The 22,629-nt window shown below is 43.4% G+C and overlaps 1 protein-coding gene across 14 annotated transcripts in view; it reads right to left on the bottom strand.

The window, feature by feature from the left end:
* Positions 1-5,128: 5,128 nt before the first annotated feature.
* The window catches only part of UBAP2 (ubiquitin associated protein 2), a 122,630-nt gene continuing 105,129 nt past the window's right edge, over positions 5,129-22,629 (bottom strand). For 7 of the 14 annotated variants that reach the window (XM_073618283.1, XM_073618275.1, XM_073618352.1 and 4 more), the window contains exons 21-28: positions 21,696-21,746; positions 21,023-21,101; positions 17,222-17,436; positions 11,436-11,535; positions 11,237-11,359; positions 8,113-8,180; positions 7,840-8,031; positions 5,129-5,885 (exon numbers count right to left, since the gene is read on the bottom strand). In XM_073618283.1, the coding sequence (XP_073474384.1) occupies positions 5,790-5,885; positions 7,840-8,031; positions 8,113-8,180; positions 11,237-11,359; positions 11,436-11,535; positions 17,222-17,436; positions 21,023-21,101; positions 21,696-21,746 (924 nt within the window). In that variant the 3' untranslated portion in view covers positions 5,129-5,789. The remainder of the gene's footprint in view (positions 5,886-7,839; positions 8,032-8,112; positions 8,181-11,236; positions 11,360-11,435; positions 11,536-17,221; positions 17,437-21,022; positions 21,102-21,695; positions 21,747-22,629) is intronic. The other 7 variants (XM_073618327.1, XM_073618388.1, XM_073618301.1 and 4 more) reach the window with 4 other exon arrangements.

Genomic DNA, 22,629 nt, shown 5'->3' with positions numbered 1-22,629 from the left:
TTTGTACTTTGGAAATGGTAACTCTCACTTGGTGAACCCTGATGACGGATTCTCTGAAACGCGTCAGTTCAGTGAGACTTATTATATCCCGACCTTTGGTCTTTTCTCCATTGTTATGCTATTTGAATTCTTAACGATATGTACTAGACTTTTGAAGTATCCCATTGTACATAGTTTCTGTATTTGATTTGTATATTTTGTTAAATTATCTACTTTGTTCAATTTTTGTAATAAAAACAATTTTTGTACCTATACTGTATTATTTATGGTAGTGCCTGGAAAATCCCACCATAGGGGAATTTTTTGGTCTTTTTTAAAACCTAATTTAATTATTTTTCTGTATAATGTGAAAGATAACGTTACGCCGAGGAAATCGATACCGAACATGTCACGTTTTAAAATTGCGTACACTCATAGGAGGACACCAAACGTTGGTACTTAAAAATCTCCATAGGCAACAATTTGAACTTGTTTAACAGATTACCAGTTTAAAGTTAGAGGAGGTCTAACATTCGCATCGATAACTCGTGTGGTTTAAACGCCGTTTACATAAGCGGACGCGACCTACGTATGCGTTAGCTTCCGCGTGCGAGCATGAGGGGATGGGGGGTTAACTTTTTTTTTTTTTTTTACATTTTTCCTTTAATTTTTTGATCACTAATGCCAATTACAAGGAATTGTAAACATCCCTTGTAATAGGGCATGACAGGTCCTCTTTATGAAGAGAGCTGGAGTCTAAGTCCCCACATCTCTCCTTTATGCTGGGAAAAAAAAAAAGAAAAAAAAAAAAAAAAAAAAAAAATCAATCTAGCTTCCCACCTAAAAAAAAAAAAAAAAAAAAAGCCCACACTGTTTACATATTCCAGTCATGACGTCGCTTTCGGCCTCCGAGGGTCATAGAGATGGCCGAAGACCATCTCACATCCCCACCTGTAAAGCAATCAAGCAGTTAAACAGCTGCTATGATGGCTTTTACGTGTGAGGTAACCACCAGCTGAAAAAAAAAGATTTGGATGATGCCTGTAGCTGCAGGCATCATTCAGATATCGACACTTAACCTTAGGTGGACATCGTATGATGTCCTGGAGTTTAGGTGGTTAACCACTTGGCGACCAGCGCCAGTTATACTGCGGAAGGTTGGCTCGGCTATGCAAATCACCATAGGTGTACGTCAGGCTTGTACACTGCGCTCTGTGGGTGCTTGCGCGCTCCTATTGGCCAGCGGGTGGAGCCAATTAGCGGGCTCAATGTCCGCCGGCCATCCGCGATCGTTCCCCGCAGACAGAATGGGGATCTGCCTGTGTAAGAAAGGCAAATCACGTTCTGACAGGAGATCACACAGATCCAGTCTTTCTGCTATGCAGGAAGACGGATCTGTGTGTTGTCCCAGTGAGCCCATCCCCCATACAGTTAGAACACACAGTGAGGGAACATAGTAATCCCTTGATCAACCCCGATGTTAACCCCTTCCCTGCCAGTGTCATTAATAGAATAACCGTGCATATTTTTTTAATACTGATCACTGTAAATGTCACTGGTTCCCAAAAAAAGTGTTAAAAATGTCCATTAGGTGTCAGATCTGTCCGCAATGACACAGTCCCGTTAAAATAGCAGATCACCGCCATTACTAGTAAAAAATAAATAATAAAAATGGCATAAATCTATCCCCTATTTTGTAGATGCTATAACTTTTGCGCAAACCAATGTACGTTTATTGGGATTTTTTTAACCAAAAATACGTAGCAGAATTTTTTGGAAATGTTTTATAGCAGAGTGTAAAAAATTGTTTTTTATTTAAGTTGTCACTTTTTTTGTTTATAGCGTAAAAAATATAAAAAACTGCAGAGATGATCAAATGCCACCAAAAGAAAGCTATTTGTTGGGGGAAAAAAAAGACTTGTTTGGGAGCCACGTCGCATGACCGCGCAAATGTCAGATAAAGAGACGCAGTGCCGTATCGCAAAAAATGGCCTGGTCATTAAGGGGGAAAATCCTGGGGCTGAAGTGGTTAAAGACCCTGCCTGTCAGCAGATTTTTTTTTTTTAATGCCACTTACAAACCAAAGCTGTGAAGGACTTACAGCACCAGACAACTCAAAACCAAGGGAGATCTTGAAGTTCAAGTTTCCAGGTCAGTTTTTACTCTTCCAAACTTTGTAGGTTTGTTAAGTCTTGCTGCTTTTTTTTTTTTTAATTTATTTTTTTAAGGCTGGTGGGACCACTAAAAACAAGATGGCATGAACACAGCCAAAATATCTTACCACTGGAATTAGAAGCCAGCGGACAACTCTACCCGCACTCCAGTCGAAGTTTTGAACTGCATCCAATTTGCATGACGTGAACCGGCAGCCTTCTCTATGGAGCCAGTTCAAATATCTGCGGGCCGGCCACAATGCGTTTTTAAAAGGGAGTCCTGTGCGTTTTTCAGTCCGGTTCAGGTGCGATTTCAAGTAAAAATTAAAAAATGAAAAATTAAAATTAACACCAGACTCCTTTGAAAAAACACAGGGAAACTGGCCCCACACAAAAAAACTGTATTTTGCTTGCGGTTTTTGAATACATTGAAGGGTTAGAACCTCTGTCAATTTTTCTTCATGTGTTTCCAGTCTTGCTTTACCAGGGACACAAAAGGATTTTAAAGTGGACCTTTAGTCAGAAAATGAAGTCCTGCTAGATCACTTCATGCTTGCCCCTTTTTACAGATAAAGCTTAGTAAAACATTAAAATCCAGGAACACACTGTCTCGCCCAGCCCTGCACATGCTCAGTTGGCCGTCTCGCCCAGCCCTGCACATGCTCAGTTGGCCGTCTCGCCCAGCCCTGCACATGCTCAGTTGGCCGTCTCGCCCAGCCCTGCACATGCTCAGTTGGCCGTCTCGCCCAGCCCTGCACATGCTCAGTTGGCCGTCTCGCCCAGCCCTGCACATGCTCTGCTCCTCTGTTTTTTTTTTTTTGACACGGCTGAAAATGTAGAGGCCGATCTGCCGACAGCAAGAAGAAATTGGAGCAATGTTGGAGGCAATTTACAGCCCACACTAATTTTGGTACCATAATTATCGATGTGGTATGTATGTTCCTTGTTAAAGAACATAAGTTCTGGGTAAAGTTCCACTTTAAGTCACATTCTCTCAAAGCAAAGAGCACTGCCACCACAAGTATCCCTATTTACCTTTCCAGTGAAACCTGTAAACTTTTGGCTGTCCTATAACATTACATTCTGCAAACTTTAAGAGCACCAAAAGGTATGACAGCCCAGATAACGCTAATTTGGGACAGTAATCATTTTAAAAACAGCAAACACACTTTAGGGATTACATAGGGGCTCATCGATCAGGGCTTAATGATGCTGAACTGGATAGGAAGGACTATGCAAAAAGTGTGGAAATCCTGGAGTTGTGAAAGCTTTAGCAGCTGTGACTAATGTGACAAACTGTCTGGACCGTCATTACCTTGGCACCTTTTTATTTATAATCTTGGGGTCTAACCCAACGGTTGTCAACTTGATGTATGGGGGCCTCAACTGCAGCCCCTGACATCACTCAAGGGACACACATAGGGGTTAATTTACTAAAACTGGAGTGTGTAAAATCTAGTGTAGCTGGGCATGGTAGCCAAATCAGCTTGTAACATCAGCTTGTTCAATTAGCTTTGACAAAAGAAACCTGGAAGCCGATAGGCCATCATGCACAGCCACACCAGATTTTGCACTCTCCAGTTTTAGTAATTCAACCTCATAGTGTTCTATATATACTATATTACCAAAAGTATTGGGACGCCTGAACTTTAATGGTATCCCATTAGTCTGTAGGGTTCAATATTGAGTTGGCCCACCCTTTGCAGCTATAACAGCTTCAACTCTTCTGGGAAGGCCGTCCACAAGGTTTAGGAGTGTGTCTATGGGAATGTTTGACCATTCTTCCAGAAGTGCATTTGTGAGGTCAGGTACTGATGTTGGACGAGAAGGCCTGGCTCGCAGTGTCTGCTCTAATTCACCCCAAAGGTGTTCTATCGGGTTAAGGTCAGAACTCTGTGAAGGCCAGTTAAGTTCCTCCACCCCAAACTCTCTCATCCATGTCTTTATGGACCTTGCTTTGTACACTGGTCAAAATCATTTGGTGGAGGGGGGATTTTGTGTGGGGTTGATTTTCAGGGGTTGGACTTGGCCCCTTAGTTCCAGTGAAGGGAACTCTTAAGGAGTCAGCATACCAAGACATTTTGGACAATTTCATGCTCCCAACTTTGTGGGAACAGTTTGGGGATGGGCCCTTCCTGTTCCAACATGACTGCGCACCAGTGCACAAAGCAGGGTCCATAAAGACATGGATGAGCGAGTCTGGGTGGAGAAACTTGACTGGCCTAGAACACTATTGGGATGAATTAGAGTGGAGACTGCGACCCAGGCCTTCTTGTCCAACATCAGTGTCTGACCTCACAAATGCTCTTCTGGAAGAATAGTCAAACATTCCCATAGACACACTCCTAAACCTTGTGGACGGCCTTCCCAGAAGAGTTGAAGCTGTTATAGCTGAAAGGGTGGGCCAACTCAATATTGAACCCTACAGACTAAGACTGGGATGCCATTAAAGTTCATGTGCATGTAAAGACAGGCGTCACAATACTTTTGACAACATAGTGAATATGTAATCCTAGACTGTCAAACTACACATACTATAGAAAATAATGAGACCGAGACAATGCCACAGGTTTGGTTGCAAACTGGAGACATGCTGCAGAAGACAGTGATATTGGGGGCATGTTAGAGGAGATTAGAGAAGGCCACTTCTATTACCCCCTTACAAACAGTTCAATGCTCCCACTAGACTGCTGGGATCAAAGGCCGGCACAAGAAGCACCAAGGGCTACATGAAGTCTTCTGGATGCAAAAGGTCTAACCTTTCCTTATGCTATCGAAAAGTAGAAAATATGTTTTGACTGGAATGCTAGAGCAGTGCCTCCATCTCCCTACCCACACGGTAAGTGCAATGGCTGCTGCAAAGCAGGTGCACTTTGAGCCAAATAGGTGGGTGAACAGCAGAGGTCTACCTCTAAAATTAGGCAAGGTGCAAACTTCACGAAAAGCGGTCCAACAAACAAAAATATTGGGGGGGAAAAAAAAAAAAAAAAAACTGATTAATTGCAGATGATCCTTCGATTTTATTTAAAATAAAAAAAAGAAAAGTGATGCTATGATAGTGATGGGGGACCACCATTCTTTAATATAAACATTCATATTTGAACGTCCTATGATGGAAAAATAATATTAATAAAATAAGCGAAGGAGAGAGAAAAAAAAAAAAAAAAAAAGTAGTGGACAGAAACTTCACAAGTCGTCTGTCAGTAACATTTATCGGACTTAAATAAAAGGAGGGGCGAATCCAAGCTTCTCTTTTTTTAAAATGGCACTTTTCTTACAAACCAATGAGCTTAAAACAAAAGAAAATATATATAATATATATATATTTTTGCACGGATGCAGGTGTTAAGTCAAATGCCCCCTAAAAGAAAACAAAAAAAAATAAAAACAAAAAAACAGCTGCAAAATGCAGAAAAACCACATTTAGGCTCTATTACATTTACAAATACATACATAAATATATTACATACACCGGCAAACCAAAAAGAAAGCGGGTATAAGTTTTACACTAAGGATGTGTTTTGTAGATTCTTCCCGCACAGACGTTTTGGCTGATCACAGTTGTATCTTCCATAAAGTATTCAGAACTAATGGTGGCGTCCAGGAATGGGCTTCTAGCGTCATCTTCCTCGAGGGCGGCGGCAGCGGTGGGACACCTCAGTTTGTCCAGTAGGGAGAACTGGTGTAGGCGGTCTTGTTGGCCTGAGTCTTCTGCTGCATGGAGTTGGGCTGACTGCGCTGGCCGGAGCCACCCTGCAATGTAAAGCCGAAGGAGTTAGAAAACATGACTCAGAAAATGAGAAGGACACTGGGAAAGAGTCACTATATCACCTATACAGCCAACAGGAAGCCACCTATACAGCCAACAGGAAGCCTGCACATGTGGACTATATTCCTAAAAGACTTGGCCCCCCTCCTCTCTAACTTTTGGAGGTTTGTTGTATTTTTTTGGGGGATCAGGTACCTGCTTCCACTTGCAGGAGATTGGAGCTGAAGTTCCCGCCCCTTCCCCCCCAAACCTTCTGGGACATATCAGTGGTCCCAGGAGGCTGCCAGCCCATTCACAAAGAGCAGCACGACTCACACATGTGCAATAGGAAGCCGGCTGTGAAACCGCAAGAAATAACAGCCGGCTTCCCTAAGTAATCATGACGACGCCACAAAGAACCCGGATTAAGACAGTGCTGGATCCTTGAATAGGCAAGTGTCTGTTTTTTGTTTTTTTTTAAAGTCAGCAGCTACAGTACTTTTTAAAGAGCTGAGATCCTCTATAAAGTGTATATATAACCTTACAATGAACTTCTCCATTAGCTCCCTTTAAAGGAGTACAGCCAAAGCTCGTTTGGCTGTACTTCTCAAGTTAATCACAGAAGTGTGGTTCGTTCTGCACTCCTGTGACCCATTTTTAGCAGAGAGCGGGCTGAAGTCTGATGTCTGCTGACGTCATAGAGCCTGTCCAGGCCCGGGGGCAAGATCGCGATCATATGGTTGGAATCCGCTCACATTCCTGGCTTAACCCTCTCAGCAAGCTACTGAGAGCCTAAACACAGCCCAGCACTCCAGTGAGCGAGGGGGGGGTGGGGCAGAGCAGTAAGCTGGTGACTGATGGTCACCAGCTCTCTGCTCAGGGAGCTGTTAGAACCGAGCAATCAGCAGGTTTGATAGTTCTCAGTGTTTGAGCCGGCGGGCGACCGATGCAGCATCCACCTAGGTAAGTATGATTTAAAAAAAAAAAAAAAAAAAAAGATTCCCATACTTCGGTTTTAAGTCTGTTGAAAGCATTTTGTTGTTTAACAATAAGTGCTAGAAAAACTTCTTGCTGATCCTGCTGGAAATCTTGTGAGCCAATAACTGCATGTGTTCTCTTTTCTGTGCTGACTGCCAGTTATCAACTTCCCCTGTGGACTATAAAACACCTCCCCCTGAGTTATGAAGACAGGGGGGGGGGGGGGGGGTTCAGTTCCCAGGATGCTCATGCACTCTGCAGTGTAGTGGAGCATCATGGGAAATGTACTTCCAAAACATCTGGGGTGCCAAGGTTCACCATCACTGCCCTAGGGTGAAATAGTTGCTCTCTCCAATAGGGTCACTTTTTTTACATAGTAGGTGAGGTTGAGAAAAGACACAAGTCCAACCCATGTATGTGATTATATGTCAATATTACATTGTATATCCCTGTATGTTGCGATCATTCAGGTGCTTATCTAATAGTTTCTTGAAACTATCGATGCCCCCCGCTGAGACCACCGCCTGTGGAAGGGAATTCCACATCCTTGCCGCTCTTACAGTCAAGAACCCTCTACGTAGTTTAAGGTTAAACCTCTTTTCTTCTATTTTTAATGAGTGGCCACGTGTCTTGTTAGACTCTCTTCTGCAAAAAAGTTTTATTCCTATTGTGGGGTCACCAGTACAGTATTTGTATATTGAAATCATATCCCCTCTCAAGCGTCTTTTGTTTTTTTGTCTACAAATAAGAGAATGAACAAAATGAGCATCAGGTGACAACTATTAAAAATAAAGGACCAAAGAGGCTGGGATACACTAATATGGATAGAATCAGATGTACCTATTCTGCTTACTGTGCATGTTCATTACATATTCCATTGTACAAGACACAAAATGATGAGGTAGATTGGGCTTGTTCAGCAGGTACATGCAGTGATCATGTGACTAGAAGTCTATTTTGTACGGTTTGTGCGTTTCTCACCTGTCCATCCTGCTGGAGGTGGTGATGGAGCAGCTGGGAGTGAGGCTGCTGATGAGCAGGTAGAATATGAAGGAAGGGAGCTGGGGCGTAGCCGGCAGCAGCACCTGGGTTCAGGGGCCCCGTTGAGCCAAGGGCAGAGGGGAGGCTGAAGGGCGGTGGTGTAGCCGCATGGAATCCCTGCTTGTCAAATGTCTGAAAGGCATAAGAGTGAACTGATTTAAAAACCTCCTGAGATAGACCGAGCACGGCACAATCATAAAGACTTGTACTCACCTGAGTCTTGTTGTAGACTGATCCGCTGATGTCAGGCACGCCTGTGTTACTGGAGCTTACCGACACTCCTGTGCAGACAGAAACACATGTCACATACTGACCCCCGCTAATACCCTGTATATCACGTAACTGACCAAGTTATCTCTTTATATAAATTCCTGGTAAGAGATCAGCATCTCCTTTTCCTGTTGCCGTGTGGGCTAAATCATTTATTGTAAACGTGACCCGGCCTAAAAACTAACTATGGTGCTCAAATGCAGCATCTTGTGGCACCTCTAATTACCGGCGTGTCTGAACCTCGCCATACATCTAATAAATACCAAAGACTCATTGGGCAGTAAAGGTTCTGGCATCTGACACTTAAATGACGGGTTGAGCCCACAAGGGCCTGAACTTGGAGACCTTAAGGAGGCAGCAGTTGGTTGGGAAGTGGATTTTTCCATTAGATATATATATTTAGCAGAGGTCCTAGAGAATTAAATTGTGGGCGTTGAGTATTTTTATGTCACATGATATTTGCGCAGCGTTTTTTCAAATGCAAATTTTGGGGGAAAAATACACTTTAATGTATTTTAATGCACAAAAACACAATACAATACACAATTGTTTGGTAAAATATAAAATGATGATATCAGGCCAAGTAAACAAATACCAGACATGTCCCACTTTAAAATTGCATCTGCCCATAGAATGGCGATAAATTACTGTACCTAAAAATCTCCATAGGTAACGCTTACAAGTTACCTATAAAGGCCCCTTTCACACTTGTGCAACTTGTCCTGCGACTTGGGACTGCAAAGTCCCATGACAAGTCGTACCACATGATTTCCAATGAGTTCCAGTCATATCTGTGCGACTTCAAGTCGCAGGAACTTAGTCCCTGCACTACTTTGATGCAACTGGAGGTCCACAGATCTCAAGATTACACAGACATTGCTTCAAGTTGCATCAAAATCGTGGCAAAATCACGCAACTTTCAGGTCGCACAAGTGTGAAAGAGGCCTTAGAGCAGTGTTTCTAAACTCCAGTCCTCACGGCGTCCCAACAGGTCATGTTTTTAGACTTTCCATCATTTTGCACAGGTGATTTGAACAGTTTCACTGCCTTAGTAATTACCATAGCCGTTTCATGTGAGGGAAATCCTGAAAACATGACCCGTTGGGGCACCTTGAGGACTGGAGTTGAGAAACACTGCCTTAGGGGTATATTTACTAAGGATGAGCTCCGGCGTGTTCGCACACTCCACGTGCAGAGCCCGCCAGGAAGTCAGCACTGCACTGCGCTAATCACAGGCAGTGAGGCATTTCTCAATCTCTGCAACTGTGCATCGGGAAATGTCTCACTGCTTGTGATTAGCGCTCCGCAGTGCCGACTTCCTGGCGGGCTCTGCACGTAGAGTGTGCGAACATGCTGGAGCTCATCCTTAATATTTACTAAAGGCAAATCCACTTTGTACTACAAGTACACTGCAAGTGCACTTGGAAGTGCAGTCACTGTACATCTGAGGGGGACATGAAAGGAAAATAAAAAAACAGCACTTTTGCTTGTACATGATTGGATGATAAAATCAGCAGAGCTTCCCCTCAAATCTAAAGCGACTGCACTTCCAAATGCACTTGCAGTGCCAAGTGGATTTGCCTTTAGTAAATCAACCCCTTAGGAGTCAAGAGGTCTGGCACTAAAATTCTTGCTCTCGCGCTGACGTTCACAGCGATACCTCACACGTGTGGTGCGATCGCTGTTTACATATGCGTGTGAGACCTAGGGGCGCGTTCGCATTTGCGCATGAGAACTTTACATTTTACGTTTGTATTTTTTTAACACTGTAGTTTAATCAACCTTATTCCTATTACAAAGGTAATAATAGCATAGGCCATGACAGGTCCTCTTTGTGGAGAGATCTGGGGTCCAAGATCACTCTTTGGCCCCCAATACAGCCAATCAGACACAGATCGGTCTGATTTACTGGCTGTTAATGGTCAGTGAGGCTGAGCTCAGGCGTATTCGCAATCAGCACGTGCAGAGCCCGCCAGGAAGTCGGCACTGCACAGCGCTAATCGCAGGCAGTGAGACATTGTCCCGATGCGTGGCTGCAGAGATTGGGACAGTGTGCTGTTTGCGAACACGCCTGAGCTCATCCTTAATGGTCAGGTAAACAAGGAACAGAAACAGGAAGTGATGGCATCCTAGTCACTTCATGTTTGACATCACAAAGTGGGAGGAACAACTTCTGTTCCTCTCACTGTGTGCCCAGAGCTGGATGCCGCCAGGAGAGCCCGGTAAAGGAAACACCTCGTTAGCCGCTCAGATTACTTTTATTTTGTACAGAAATGCCGGCCCTAAAGAATAGAGAGATATCTCCCTTCTGGTCCAAGGAGGTTTATAAACATTTGGCAGACGGGAAGTGGTAAAGGGGAACCTATACAGCTGACTTGTTCCCCTCACTGCTGAAGCTTCCATTCAGCGCTGCAAGTGTCTTACAGAAAATGCTGCTAGATTCAGGGATGAACCTGGCAGTGACAGCTGCACTTTAAATGACACCATGTCTGGGAGCTCGGCAGCAGAGATCATCACAGGAGTCTCGTTTCAGACAAGGAACACCAATCCTGAAAAACCCAATCTGAGACCAGAGTACTTTTTCTAAATTTTCAGCATATTCATCAGTTAAAGGACAGTAGCCTCTGGTCTATGGACACAACAAGGTAAATAAATAGGTTACAACCATCACTGCCATTAGATAACTTTTTTTAGAGTTACAATCCTCCGATTGTAGTTCTGTTTAGAATTGTCTGGCCAGTAGAAGTCCAAGTCTGTGTTTAGTCCTCTCATTTCATCGCTCACCCCTGCTCCGGTATTCATGTGGGATACAAGATGCAGGCTGCGCGTCACATTTGTTTATAGCCAGTCAGCACCACTCGGAATTTTTTTGTTGTCTAAATAGCCGGGTTTACTGACCCAAAGCATATCAAGTTAGCAGTTAGTGAATACACCAACTCATACGCTGCACATTGGCCAAATTTTGTTTTGATTCTACAGGCAAATTGTATTCAAAGGTTCAGAACCCCAAGCATTCCCTCTTTAGATATGCTGGTGTCTGATCAATGGCCTGCAGAGACAAAATTACCTTTTCCTGGACCAGTACCAGCAGACTTGCTTTGTGCTTGAGCCGAGCCGCTGTATCCTCCTTTGCTGTAATCTGCAGCTGTCGTCCCCTGGGCTAGGTCATCGTAGCCTATGGGAAAAGAGACTAAATCACATACACATGAAGTGAACCAATCAGTGAAGACAGGGAGGTTAGAGGGAGCTGACCAATAGATAGTTACCTGCACCGTAGCTGTGTTGCCCATACCCTCCGGCCTGCTGGAAGGGAGTGGACGCCGTGTTTAAGTTTACTCCGTGGGTTTTGGCTGATGCAGGAGGTACCTGGGTAAGATACAATAAAACAATGCAATAAATTGGGGGGGGGGGGGGGGTGCTTATAGAGAAAAGGAGGAAATAACACAGCTTTCTTCTCATGATGTAAAACCAACCTATCAGTGCTCTGAAAAATACACGCAATTTATTTTACCTATCAGATTACCTGTTTAGACCACAAAGGAACCACATATGCTTTTTCTATAGCAAGTACCCTTTAACTGCCTGCCTACCTGGGATCAGCGGATACCGGCAAATTACCGTATTTAATCGGCGTATAAAAACGCACAGGCATTTTCAGTGGGAAGTTTAGGAAAAAAACTTCAATTTTAAATAAGGGACTTTGAAGCATAATAAGGATCAGTGCCCATCTGCAGCCTCACCATTACCATCAATGCAGCCTAATCAATGCCCATCTGCAGCCTCACCATTGCCATCAATGCAGCCTAATCAATGCCCATCTGCAGCCTCACCATTACCATCAATTCAGCCTAATCAATGCCCATCTGCAGCCTCACCATTGCCATCAATGCAGCCTAATCGATGCCCATCTGCAGCCTCACCATTGCCATCAATGCAGCCTGATCGATGCCCATCTGCAGCCTCACCATTGCCATCAATGCAGCCTAATCGATGCCCATCTGCAGCCTAGAGGGGACAGGGAGGGGGACGGGACGAGCGACGACAGATTACATACAGTGAGAATCTCCTATAATAGACAGAACAGTGGTCCAATGGCGGCCCAGGAGACAGGACTTCCTATTACAGAGGCCGCCAAGTAAACAGGAGATTCTCATTGTATATAATCTGAAGGCACTCGTCCCGCCCCCCTCCCTGTCCCCTTCAAGGCAGCTAAAATTGAAGTATTGGCGTATAACACGCACACGCTATTTGCACCTAATTTTCATGGTGAAAAAGTGAGTGTTATAGGCCAATACAGAATTTATGGCTGGGACCTGCTGATTGGCTGAGCAAATCACAAGCGAGAGTCCTGTGTTGCTAAACACCACAAGGCTCTCTATAAAGAGCAGCGATGATGTGGCTGTTTTATTTTCTCCTTGCAAAGCAGGCAGTAAAAACAAATCACATCGCTTAGTAAAAGCAGCAACTACTACACACATTACATTTGTTAGGCACACAGTTAATCTTGATTGCCTCTAGATGTTAAGCCCTTCTCATCCAGTGTCATTGGTACAGTGACAGTGTATAGTATTAGCACTGATCACTGTATTAGTGTCACTGGTGATGTCCAAGTCATTTAGTCAGTTACCAGTTTTTTTTTGTCAGGTAGTGTCAGATTGCGTGCCGGATTATCAGTCTCACTGATCATTGCCATTACAGTATGAAAAAAAAAATCTCAGTGTATATATTTCATTGTTTGGTTTACGTAAAAGTTATAGCCTCTACAAATAATATACATACACTTATTGGGAAAAATATATTTTTTTACAAAGACACATATCACATTTTGACATAGTGTTATGAAGGAATTAGATTAACATTTTTTTTTATTGGATATGATTTATAGCACAAAGTATAAAATCTTGGGTAAAAAAATATCAATTTCGTTTGGGTACAGCATTGCATGACCGCACAATTACCAGTTAAAGTAGCGCAGTGCTAAACAGCAAAAAAAAAAAAAAAATAGCCTGGTCATGAAGGGGGTAAAAACTTCCACAGATGAAGTGGTTAACCACTTCCCACCCCCGGCCTATAGCAAAATGACAACCAGGCGGTGATTCTGTTATCCTGACTGAACATCATATGACATCTTTCAGGATACCGAGCCCCCGCGCAGCAATTGCTGTTGTGGTGTGTCAGTCTGACACACTGCAACTCCGACCTAGGTAAAGAGCCTCTCACCATGTGATCAGCTGTGTCCAATCACAGCTGATCACGGTGTAAACAGGAAAAGCCGTGTAACCATCACTAGTGCCTGCCCATCACTAATGCCTGCCAGGGCCTGCCCATAACTAATGCCTGCCAGGGCCTGCCCATCAGTGCCGCCTATCATTGCCCATCTGTGCCGCCTATCAGTGCCCATTCTTGTCTCCTATCAGTGCCACCCACAAGTACCCATCAGTGCAGCTTTCAGTGGCCATCAGTGTCGCTTATCAGTGCCACCTATGAGTGCCCATCAGTGCTGCATATCAGGGCCACCTATCAGTGCCCATTAGTGCTGCAAATTAGTGTCCATCAGTGCCGCCTTATCAGTGCAGCATCATCAGTGCACACCAGTTAAGGAGAAAACGTACTTATTTACAAAATTTTATAGCAAACAAGGAAAAACTTTTCAAAATTTTTGGTCTTTTTATTTGTTTAGCAAAAAATAAAACCCACAGAGGTGATCAAATACCAAAAGAAAGCTCTATTTGTGGGAACACTTACAAAGCGACAGTGCTGAAAGCAGAAAACTGGCTTGGGCAGGAAGTTCCTGGTATTGAAGTGGTTAAAGAAGTAGGGCCAAATTTTTTTTACCCTACTTCTCCTATGGACCACACGAGTGCACTCCGCTCTGTACTCCTGACCCATTTTCACCTGACAGCAGGCTAAAGCCCGCTGTCAGCTGATGCAACTGAACCAGTCCTGGCTCTGAAGAGATCCCAACTTTAATGTTGGGATCCACCTAGGTGACTGACTGGCAGCTGGCCCAGCTTCTCAGTGGGCCGCTGAGAGGCTCAACCAGCCGCTCCTGCCTCCTGCATAGCCTAGTGCTCCACTGAGTGCTGGAAGTGCAGAGTGGAGATTCGGTGACTGACAGTCACAACTCTGCTCACTGAAGACTGAGCGATCCGGCAGTTTTTGATCGCTTGGTTGTTGGTCTTAGAGGTGGCGAGGGACAGATGCCGCATCCACCTAGGTAAGCATGAATGTTTTTTCCAGATTTACTCTTTTAATACATCATTAGGCGTGTTCTTTTAAATGCAAAGCAGTGTATCTGAAATTGATCAGGTATCAGCCTCTTGCACATTGTACAGTACAGATCAGACTGGGGGAGGAAGAAGCAGCACAAGGAGCCAATCAGTTTTGCCTCAGTGCTCATATACCAACAGGGAACATGCTGATAGGAGAAGAGAGCAGAGTAAAAGACATGAACCCCTCAGTCTCTTGATAATGCTTCACAAAAAATTGGGTCTCTTGCACCCATGTGTGTATTCACCTGTTGGACTTGAGTTCAGTCTGCAGTAAGTGACCTGCCTATGAATCATGGATAGTTTTGCTGACTGCTATTCTGCTGTCTAATGAGTGTCTTAATGGCCAGTAATGGCAGTGAGCGGAGCTTAGCCATGAATTTATGCAAAGGTAAAAGTAACAAAGTGAAACTAAATCATAAAGGGGCATACGAGCTCATCTAAAATCTACAAAAAAAATACAGCGCTTATGCTAAATACAAAAAATAATACATACAGTTGTGCTCATAAGTTTACATACCCTGGCAGAATTTATGATTTCTTGGCCATTTTTCTGAGAATATGAATGAGAACACAAAAACTTTTCTTTCACTCATGGTTAGAGTCGGTTCACACTGAGGCAGCACGTCTTGCAGCGCGACTGCCTCAGACGACTTGAACACGACTTCTATATAGAAGTCAATGCAAGTCGCCTCAAGTTGCCCCCAAAGTAGGCCAGGAACCTTTTTCTAAGTCGGAGTGACTTGCGTCGCTCCCATTAGAACGGTTCCATTGTACAGAGCGGGACGCTACTTGTCAGGCGGCTAAGTCGCCTGACAAGCCATCCTAGTGTGAACCGGCTCTTAGTGTTTGGCTGAAGCCATTTATTATCAATCAACTGTGTTTACTCTTTTTAAATCATAACAAACTACCCAAATAACCCTGATCAAAAGTTTACATACCCCAGTTCTTAGTACCGTGTATTGCCCCCTTTAACATCAATGACAGCTTGAAGTCTTTTGTGGTATTTGTGGATGAGGTTCTTTATCTTCTCAGATGGTAAAGCTGCCCATTCCTCTTGGCAAAGAGCCTCCAGTTCCTGTAAATTCTTGGGCTGTCTTGCATGAACTGAACGTTTGAGATCTCCCCAGAGTGGCTCAATGATATTGAGGTCAGGAGACTGAGATGGCCACTCCAGAACCTTCACTTTATTCTTCTGTAGCCAATGACAGGTCGACTTGGCCTTGTGTTTTGGATCATTGTCATGTTGGAATGTCCAAGTACGTCCCATGCGCAGCTTGCTGGCTGATGAATTCAAATGTTCGTCCAGTATTTTTTGATAACATACTGCATTCATCTTGCCATCAATTTTGACCAAATTTCCTGTGCCTTTGTAGCTCACACATCCCCAAAACATCAGCGATCCACCTCCGTGTTTCCCAGTAGGAATGGTGTACCTTTCATCATAGGCCTTGCTGACTCCTCTCCAAATGTAGCATTTATGGTTGTGGCCAAAAAGCTCGATTGTAATCTCATTACTCCAAATGACTTTGTGCCAGAAGGTTTGAGGCTTGTCTCTGTGCTGTTTGGCGTATTGTAAGCGGGATACTTTGTGACATTTGCATAGTAATGGCTTTCTTCTGGCGACTCGACCATGCAGCCCATCTTTCTTCAAGTGCCTCCTTATTGTGCATCGTGAAACAGCCGCACCACATGTTTTCAGAGAGTCCTGTATTTCACCTGAAGATATTTGTGGGTTTTTCTTTGTATCCCAAACAATTTTCCTGGCAGTTGTGGCTGAAATTTTAGTTGGTCTACCTGACCGTGGTTTGGTTTCAACAGAACCCCTAATTTTTCACTTCTTGGAGTTTATAAACTGCTGATTGGCATTCTCAGTTCCTTGGATATCTTTTTATATCCCTTTCCTGTTTTATACAGTTCAACTACCTTTTGACAAAGGTGAATCCTTTGACAATACTTTTGCTTTCCCCATGACTCAGAATTCAGAAACGTCAGTGCAGCACTGGATGAAAGATGTAAGGGTCTGTCAGGAGTCCAGAAACTCACTGAACTCTTAAACACACACACTAATTACAAGCAAACAGATCACAGGTGAGGATGGTTACCTTTAATAGCCATTCAAACCCCTTTGTGTCAACTTGTGTGCATGTTATCAGGCCAAAATCACCAGGGTATGTAAACTTTTGATCAAGGTCATTTGGGTAGTTTCTGTTGTGATTATGACTTAAAAAAAATAAACACATTTGATTGATAATAAATGGCTTCAGCCAAACACTAACAATGAACGAAAGAAAAGTTTTTGTTTTATTTGTATTCTCGGAAAAATGGTCAAGACATCACAAATTTTGCCACAGTATGTAAACTTATGAGCACAACTGTATATAAAGAGCTGCAACAAATATAACTAGAGGGTCCATGCTTTGTGTTAAGAGTACATCTTAACCTTTGTGTAGGTGGCTTTCACAAGGTGGAGGATTCCCTTTTGAACCTACATTCACTAGCACTCCTATGATGGGTTTGTTTCGTTTGTTCCTTAGCCTTCTGGCTTTTTGATTTCACCCATTGTGCTTTTGGACTTTAGAGAGATTTGAATTTGTACACTTTTGCACATTTTTGATATGTCAATATATATTTGATTTGATTTTCTGAGCGCAACTTATTTAATTCTTTTTCATAGGAGCTTATCTTACTAATAGCGAATAGGAAGCAATTTGTGGTTGTTTGCTCCTGGGCAGGTCCCTGTAATTAAGCATTTTCACTTCCACAGAGCACAGAATACTTACAAACATGGTGGGGCCATACTGGAAAGCGCTCGGTACACCTGGCATCCCGGCGTAGTAAGGTAAGCCTGTGTAGCTATAGCCGGGCGGCAGGGTTGGGTTTAGGAACGGCTGCTGAGCTGTATGGTGAGTCTGTGTCTGATTCTGCTGTGGTTGTGCCAACGTCGTGGCAGGGGCCGGAGACGCAGAATCGGCACGGCCAAACTTTGCTACATCACCTGAGACAGGGAAAAGGTTAATAACTAAAAATTCATTCAAACACCTCTGTTTACTACCCATATATAGCAAAATATACTATACTGTACTCAGATTTTGTAAAGGAAACCTGTCAAACAAGGTGTCTGCAACTGTGAACCTCTGATTCTGAAAATTCCAGTTGCCTGGCTGTCAAGCTACCCGTCCAACTACAACATTTTGAGTCACTAAACAGGAACAAGTATGCAGATGGAGACCTATAACTGTGCTGATATTCATTATGTGTTTACTGTAAACTTCTGCTTCAACACCACAAAGGTCATCTTTTGCATCCGCAGCGTCATCGCAGGCTGTGAGGCGGGACACTGGACCATCTGAGGTTAGACACCTTTCTGATGCAGCGAAAAATAGGTGTTTGGAGTTGGCCTTTAACTTGACATATAATGTCTGGCTTCATGAACCAACCCAATGTCAGTGTGTGTGTATATTACATAAATATAAAAATATATATATATATATATATATATATATATATATATATATATATATATATATATATATATATATATATATATAACAAGCGCAGCGCTCAAGACACAAAACTAAAATTATAAAAAGTAAACAGTAATGAAAAATAATTCCATGAATCATCAAAATCTCACCCCCAATTTCTCCCTAACCAGGCCCAACCTTCCATAGCTTCCAAGATTGGGCACGTGCAGGGTAGTGTGGCCAGCCATAGGCAATGTTTATTGTTAACAATATGTGTAAAAATGCTTTACATAAACAGTGATATCAGGGTAATATACAAAAACATAAAATTAACTAAGTGCTTCAATCCAGATATTCATATAGAGGCAACAGAAAATACACTACAACAGAGAGACACAGAACGAGAGAGAATGAGAGAGAGACCGAGAGAATGAGAGAGAGACCGAGAGAGAGAGAGACCGAGACCCCGAGAGAGAGAGAGAGACCGAGAGAGAGAGAGACCGAGAGAGAGAGAGACCGAGAGAGAGAGAGACCGAGAGAGAGAGAGACCGAGACCCCGAGAGAGAGAGACCGAGACCCCGAGAGAGAGAGAGAGACCGAGAGAGAGAGAGAGACCGAGAGAGAGAGAGAGACCGAGAGAGAGAGAGAGACCGAGAGAGACAGAGACCCAGAGAGACAGAGAGAGAGACAGAGAGAGAGAGACAGAGAGAGAGAGACAGAGAGAGAGAGACAGAGAGAGAGAGACCGAGAGAGAGACCGAGAGAGACCGAGAGAGAGAGCGAGAGAGAGCGAGAGAGAGCGCGCGAGAGAGAGCGCGCGAGAGAGAGCGCGCGAGAGAGAGCGCGCGGGAGAGAGAGCGCGGGAGAGAGAGCGCGGGAGAGAGAGCGAGGGAGAGAGAGCGAGGGAGAGAGAGCGAGGGAGAGAGAGCGAGGGAGAGAGAGCGAGGGAGACCGAGAGCGAGGGAGACCGAGAGCGAGGGAGACCGAGAGCGAGGGAGACCGAGAGCGAGGGAGACCGAGAGCGAGGGAGACCGAGAGCGAGGGAGACCGAGAGCGACCCCGAGAACAACAGAGAGCGAGAGCGACCCCGAGAACAACAGAGAGCGAGAGCGACCCCGAGAACAACAGAGAGCGAGAGAGACCCCGAGAACAACAGAGAGCGAGAGAGACCCCGAGAACAACAGAGAGCGAGAGAGACCCCGAGAACAACAGAGAGCGAGAGAGACCCCGAGAACAACAGAGAGCGAGAGAGACCCCGAGAACAACAGAGAGCGAGAGAGACCCCGAGAACAACAGAGAGCGAGAGAGACCCCGAGAACAACAGAGAGCGAGAGAGACCCCGAGAACAACAGAGAGCGAGAGAGACCCCGAGAACAACAGAGAGCGAGAGACCGAGAATAGTGATCCGCCACTTCCAGACTCCTGACGCCTCAGGAGTCCCTGATGAAGTCACGTGACGTAACGCGCAGGGCATGACCGGAAGGAAAGGACCGGAAGTGATGTGAAAGGCATCTAATGCCACTGTTTTATTCAATGCGCTTTTAACCTTTTTAAATGTAAGCTTCCATTTGTCTTTCAGTAAATCTTTGATTGTTTAAATATACTACACTATGGGAGGCATTTATTTCATTCCCACATTTTGTCTGGAATCCTGAGGGAAATATCGAGAGCAGACAGGAGTCAGATAGACAGGAGTCTTGAAGTAGGGGATCACTATCACCGGGGATATCCTTAAGGCTGATTCATCATTTTTCAGAGGTGAGAGTTCTGTGAGCACTGTGCAGTTGTGTGAAGTTTCAGCATCACTCGTTTTATGGGGATTGTCTTTGAAGGACTATTTATTTCCTCACTCTATTTTGGATGATTTTCTCGGACTGTTTAGCCACTTTGCACTTTATTAGTGGAGATATAATTGAACTTGACACTTTTCTATATTGGATGTTTATATATTGTTATTCACTTGTTGTTTATGTTGAGAAATTGCACTGATCACTTCATACACATTGTTGTTTGCTATTTGTGAAACATTATAGATTTAACAGCAGTTTCATTCATCATATATGGTAGTTTTATTTATTTTAATTCAACCAGTCGTGCGGGGGACCACACCACTTTTCATTAAGGTCCTGGAGTGGCCTAGCCAGTTCCCAGACCTTAATCTCAGAAAATATGTAGGGAGCTGAAGGTTCGAGTTACAATACGTCAGCCTCGAAACCTTAATGACTTGAAGAGAATCTGCAAAGAGGAGTGGGACAAAATCTCTCCTGAGATGTGTACAAACCTGGGGGCCAACTACAAGAAACGTCTGACCTCTGATTGCCAACAAGGGTTTTGCCACCAAGTACTAAGTCATGTTTGGTGAAGGGGTCAAATATTTATTTCACTCATTAAAGCGCAAAACAATTCATAACTTCTTTGAAATGTATTTTTTTTTTATTGTTATTCTATCTCTCACTGTTAAAATAAAAGTGCCATTAAAGTTATAGACTGATAATTTCTTTGTCAACGTACAAACATTGTACAATGGGGTTAACTGACAGCAAAATTCCTGTGTCTGTGGAAGAGGGGAGGCTGGAGAAAGCACCCTTTCCCTCTGGGAATGTCACTATGCGCATGTGACCACTCTTATATGGAGACCTTACAAGTGTTTGATGGTGATGACCTATTTTCTCATGGTTGGGGGGACGCTTTTTATTCTGTTCAAGTATATTTTCTGTTGTATATGCCTTTATATGAATTTCTGGATTTAAGCACTTTGTTTTTGTATATTATCACGGTTTATACATTTATACACCTATTGCGGTTAACAATAGACATTGGAAGTAAGGCCTGTGGCCACACTACCCTGAATGTGTCTGATCTCAGAAGCTAAGCAGAATTGGGCCTGGTTAGTACCTGGATAGGAGACATTGGGGGTAAAATTTTGGCGATTCATAGGATTATTTTTCATTACTATTTTTTATGATTTTAGTTTTGTGAGCACTGCACTTGTTATATACCTATAGACATGTTGTGCCAAGTATCTAGGCATAGTGTCAGCAGCTAATATATGCATACATTAAAATTTCACTTCTAGTGTAGATCTATAAACAAAAAAGTGTAGGCACACGGTGTCTACCTGAGTATGGGTTGCTTGCAAGTCCTCCATCTCGGCCTGTCAGCGTTGCTGGCGCAGGAAACGTGATCCCATAGTAATCCTAAAAATAAAGTATAGATTATCCTTACAGGAAAGTTGACTAAAACAACTGAGATGACTAAAACGCGACTAAAACTAAAATGCATTTTAGTCAAAAGACTAAATTGGGACTAAAACTAAAAGGCCATTTTAGTCAAAAGACTAAGACTAAAACTAAATTGAAATTTGACGTCAAAATTAACACTGGTCTGTAGTGCATGTTCATACCTCAATACCATAAATAATAACATATTCAATTTTTCACTCCAGCGGTATATGAGTTAGGAAATTGTAGAGAAATGCTTAAATAATGCATTACAATTTAACTACACCCATTAGATTTTAGATGACTAAAATGAGTTTTAGTCAACTAAAATGTCCTGGAGATTTAGTCGACTAAATATACGACTAAAACTAAAACAATTGCAGAATACTAAAATGGGAAAAGCAAAAATGCCATTTTAGTCCTAAGACTAAAACTAAATCAAGATTTGCTGCCAAAATTAACACTGCAGGAAAGACAACGCCTCAGCTATGAATAATCAGACCCTGGTGAAAGGTACATGTACAATGAGTCGGTGTAGAAGACATGCCACCAGTCAGTGCCCTTACTTACCATCGGTAATCTGGACTGAAGCATCTGGAGATCATCATAGCCATATATCTGCTTGAAGAAAAGGAGAGAGAAGGGTCGGAGAGCTAAACAAATGAACATACAACAACAAATTCCTTAGGACTCCTTAGGAGCAGATAATAAATATATGTACAGCCAAAACTTTTCTGCTTAATACTAGATAGAGTGTGAAGGGATTAGAACCTGGTCAGGTTTCCCCTCCCCCATTTTACAGCCATCCTGGTGACCATTTCTGAGACAAAGTGTTGGGAAATCCAGTATTTTACAGCTTTCACCAAAACAGTAATATAGGGAAGATCTTCCAATGAGAAGGGAGGAACTTGCCTCACTTCTATTTGTGTCACCGGAAAAGGAAATGAAGGGAACACTCAAAAAGGGACTCAAATAGCAAAACACACTGACAGGAGTTGTTACCCCTTCCCTGAACTAAACCGTTTTGGCTTTATATATTTACTAACTTTAAAGTTAATTACAATGCACTTTTAGCCATTCATGTATTTGGTCACATTTTCACCAGCTCTCTAGTCTATTGCACTCATAAAATTTTCTCATTCATAAAATTCATAACGAGGAGGTCCCCATTAGTTTTTTTTTTTTTGCTGGGAACATACACAATGCAAAATGGTGTATGTGACAATTTTGGCTGCACTGGCAGCTCGTTCAAATGACGGGGATGCCTTAATGCAGGGGTGCCCAACCTTTTGAAGAGTGAGGGCCACCCTAAGCGACATGGTAACCGTTCGTGGGTCACAATGAGTGGGCAGATGACAGGTCTGTTTTGTGTTATATGCTGTACTCTATGGGCCCTCTGATCTGCCCAGACAGAAGGGGACAGATCCCCTCGGATTGGAGGTAGGCGGGTGTAAATAGACACAAGTCCACCATAGAGATGAATGGAGGGTTCCGATTGGGTCTG

This window comes from Aquarana catesbeiana, linkage group LG01 (genome assembly GCF_042186555.1).
Source record: "Aquarana catesbeiana isolate 2022-GZ linkage group LG01, ASM4218655v1, whole genome shotgun sequence".
In the NCBI taxonomy this organism is placed as follows: domain Eukaryota; kingdom Metazoa; phylum Chordata; class Amphibia; order Anura; family Ranidae; genus Aquarana; species Aquarana catesbeiana.
Note: the sequence above shows the minus strand (reverse complement) of the source record. Positions and strands in the feature narration are given on the sequence as shown.